We start from the raw sequence: 2,993 nt of genomic DNA on the forward strand, positions 1-2,993 counted from the left end.
TCAGCTACGGATGCCTCCATGTTAGAATGCCCCGCCCCACTTGCCCGAGTCCTGCCACCCCCTCCCTGCCAATACAGTCCTCACATCAGGGACAAAGGGTGGAGATTTGGGTCTTAGGCTCTCCTGAATGGGACCACAAAGACACAAGACTGTTCCAAAGGTGGGTCTCAGCCACGCTGGCCTGGGAGCCCCCACTTCCTGCTGGTTGCAGAGGACGCCCTCGTGGTCCAAGAAGCTGCAACGGCTTCCTGGGGCACTTGCAGAGTGGGTCCCCTCCCACTGGCTGTTGGAAGTGAGGGCCAGAATTCCTGGCAGGTGATCCCAGGCAGCAGGGCTGAGGGGGCTATGAGTCCAGCTGGCTCCTGTGTGCAGCCTGCTCTATAGCCCTTGAGCTGAGCTGCAGAGGCTGGTCCTCCACAGAGGCATGGGACTGGGTATCCAGCCTGGCGGGCTCCACCCTGATCTGGCTCAGGTCCAGAATGCGGCCTGGGCACCTTTGGTCCTGTGGGCTGTGGAGTGGGCTGGCCAGGGAGGGCAGGCCACATATGGCAGCCATGCTAGGGAAGCTGTTAGGCTGTTTCTGTTGCAGAATGTCAGGGTCCCTGGCCTGAGGCTGCCCGCAGAGCCCGCTACCTGTGTTCTGCCTTGGGGGTTGACAGTCTGGGTGGATCTGTAGGGCTGCCACCTGGGCCACACAGCCTGTCAGAGTGAGCTCTGAATCCATGGTGCTTCCCCCAAGACCTGGTCTCCAGGGACCTTGGAAACACCCCAGGTTCCCAGGCAGCCTGGGCTCCTGGGAGCCAGGACAGGGAGAGGGGTTTGGGACCTTGTTTTTGCTGGACGTGTTGGTTGCCATGGGGGCTGCAGACCCCACAGAGGAGAACGAGCCTTCAGGGTGGCCTTGTGTCCCTTCTTCCCCAGAGACCTGCACACACTCCAGAGAGGGGTCCCTGGATGGAGAGCTGGTCCCCTGCTTGGCCCCCGCTAGGACCTCGCTCACTCCAGCAAGCAGGCCCTTGGTGCCCGAACATGCCCACAGCTCCCGCCTGCTGGGTGCTGAGCTCACAGAGGTCCTACCTGCATCTAAGGCCTGGGTGCCCCCGCCCTCCAGCTTCACTGGACCTAGGCACACCTTCTCAGAGCCAGCTCCTGGTTTCTCCACCAGTCCTCCTGGGGGCGCTGCAGGCTCCCTGGGGGCCGAGGCAGGCGGGGCACGCAGCTCTGGGCTCCGGCGGAGCCAGTTGATAATGCCCATGGTGATGGCAAGCTCGGTGTCGCAGAGCTTCAGCAGGCACTCCTTGCCCCTCCAGGAGCTCTGCAAGAAGCTCTGGCTGAGTAGGTCTGGGCCTGGAGCGGCGGCCAGGTTCTCTTCTGCACCCACGTGGAAGCTGCACATGGACAGCGGGGCTCCCAGCACCGGCCCCGACAGACTCTCGGACACGCACAGGTCGTCGTCCAGGTTCGGGCTCCCAGGGCCCTCAGCGGGGTCATAGAAGAGCTCGTAGAGGGCGTCTCCACTGTAGCTGTCCCGGGGGAAGGCGGCTGCGGGTGTGCCTGGGCTCGGGGCCTCCTTCTTGTCTTCCTCGAGGCCTGGGGAGAAGGAGTCATAGTAGCCTTCATCGCTCGTGGACACAGATTCTGGCCGCTCGCTCTTGGGGGTGCCTGTGTCTATGGAGCTGGCTTTGGAGCCGCTGTGGGGGTCCCTGCATGGGCACAGGGGGAGCTCAGCAAGCCCAGCTGCATCTGGCCTGGGCTTGCCTGTGTCTGAGCCCTGGGGGCCCCCCGGCCGCGGACCTAGCAGGGCACGCTGTTGCTGCCTCACCGAGTGATTCACACGGTCCCAGAACTTGTCAAAGTCAGACATCTCGTTCTGGGCAGGCGATGCCAGCTGCTCTACGCTGCCCTGGGAGGGGCCCCTGGAAGCCACGCAGTCAGGGGCCTGGGATGCCCGGGCAGGGCTCTCCAGGCCCTCATGCAGCTCCAGGGATGGCACAGAGCTCTCGTCTGCAAAGATCTCCCCGCAGCCGGTGAGTGAGTCAAAGCTCTTGAGTGAGGCCACGTCCTCACACAGGGCCCTGCAGAGGTCAAAGGAGGAGTCGGGTAGGAACTCACTGTCAGACAGGTCCTGGCACAGGCTGTCCAGTCCCAGCCCCTCACCCAAGGGGAAGCAAGCTGTGCCTTGCTGCCCTCCAGCCTCTGATGGGCCCTCAGGGGAGGACAAGCTCTTCCCCTTGGTTGCCAGCGAGGCCAAATTCTCAGTCTTGTTTCTGCGGATGTGGAATAAATTCCGAAAACATTTCTTGGGTCGTTTCAGGGAAATTCTCTTCCTTGGGATGCTCTTGGCCACAGCTGGTACAAAGGGCATCTGGGGCACAAAGTGGCGGTAGTCAATCATGCGCTGGCTCCTGGGGGGCCCTGGGAAGCTTGCGCTGCCCACCAGCTGCCCTGTAGCTGCGGCTGCCCTGTCAGCCCTGGGCACACTGTCGTGAGTCTTGCTCTTCTGCACCAGTTTGAAGGTGGTCCCACAGAGAGCTGCAGGCCCTCCATTGCCGTCTGGCTGGGCCCCCTTGTCGGAGCACCTGTCATATCCTTGGGTGCTGGGACTGACCTGGGGGCCCCTCTCACTGTGGGGTCGCTGCCGCCCTCCTGGTGAGACTGCATCCTCCGTGGCCGGGGCAGTGGCTGCTGGATCTGGGGGTTTCTCATGGTCAGTCTGCAGGCTAGATTTGATGAATGTCTTTCCTCTCTTCAGCTCCATGCTGCAGTGTCCCTGCTGCTGTAGAGGAAAGAAGGAGGCTCTCGGTATACAAGATGGAGGGCTGTGGTTCTAGAAGACCTGTGTTTGCCTACCCCCCCCCCCCACTGCCCACATGGGCTTGGGAGCTGAGCTCTGACATCTGAGCTGGGATCCTCCATGGAGGCAAGAGGAGAGGGAGATGGGAACTGCCCCACCCACAGGCTTGCTGCTCCAGCCTTTGTAGATAACTGATACC

The 2,993-nt window shown here is 62.4% G+C and overlaps 1 protein-coding gene across 1 annotated transcript; it reads right to left on the reverse strand.

The window, feature by feature from the left end:
* Window positions 1–343: 343 nt before the first annotated feature.
* AMER3 (APC membrane recruitment protein 3) lies at window positions 344–2,758 on the reverse strand. Its single transcript, XM_024114991.1, has one exon. It carries the CDS (start codon window positions 2,756–2,758, stop codon window positions 344–346), a length of 2,415 nt encoding a protein of 804 aa, XP_023970759.1.
* Window positions 2,759–2,993: the final 235 nt, after the last annotated feature.

Source organism: Physeter macrocephalus, chromosome 2 (assembly GCF_002837175.3).
Source record: "Physeter macrocephalus isolate SW-GA chromosome 2, ASM283717v5, whole genome shotgun sequence".
Taxonomy (NCBI): domain Eukaryota; kingdom Metazoa; phylum Chordata; class Mammalia; order Artiodactyla; family Physeteridae; genus Physeter; species Physeter macrocephalus.

What these genes read in the sequence shown, in the direction of transcription:
- AMER3 (XM_024114991.1), bottom strand. Translation starts at nt 2,758, where the DNA reads ATGGAGCTGAAGAGAGGAAAGACATTCATCAAATCTAGCCTGCAGACT.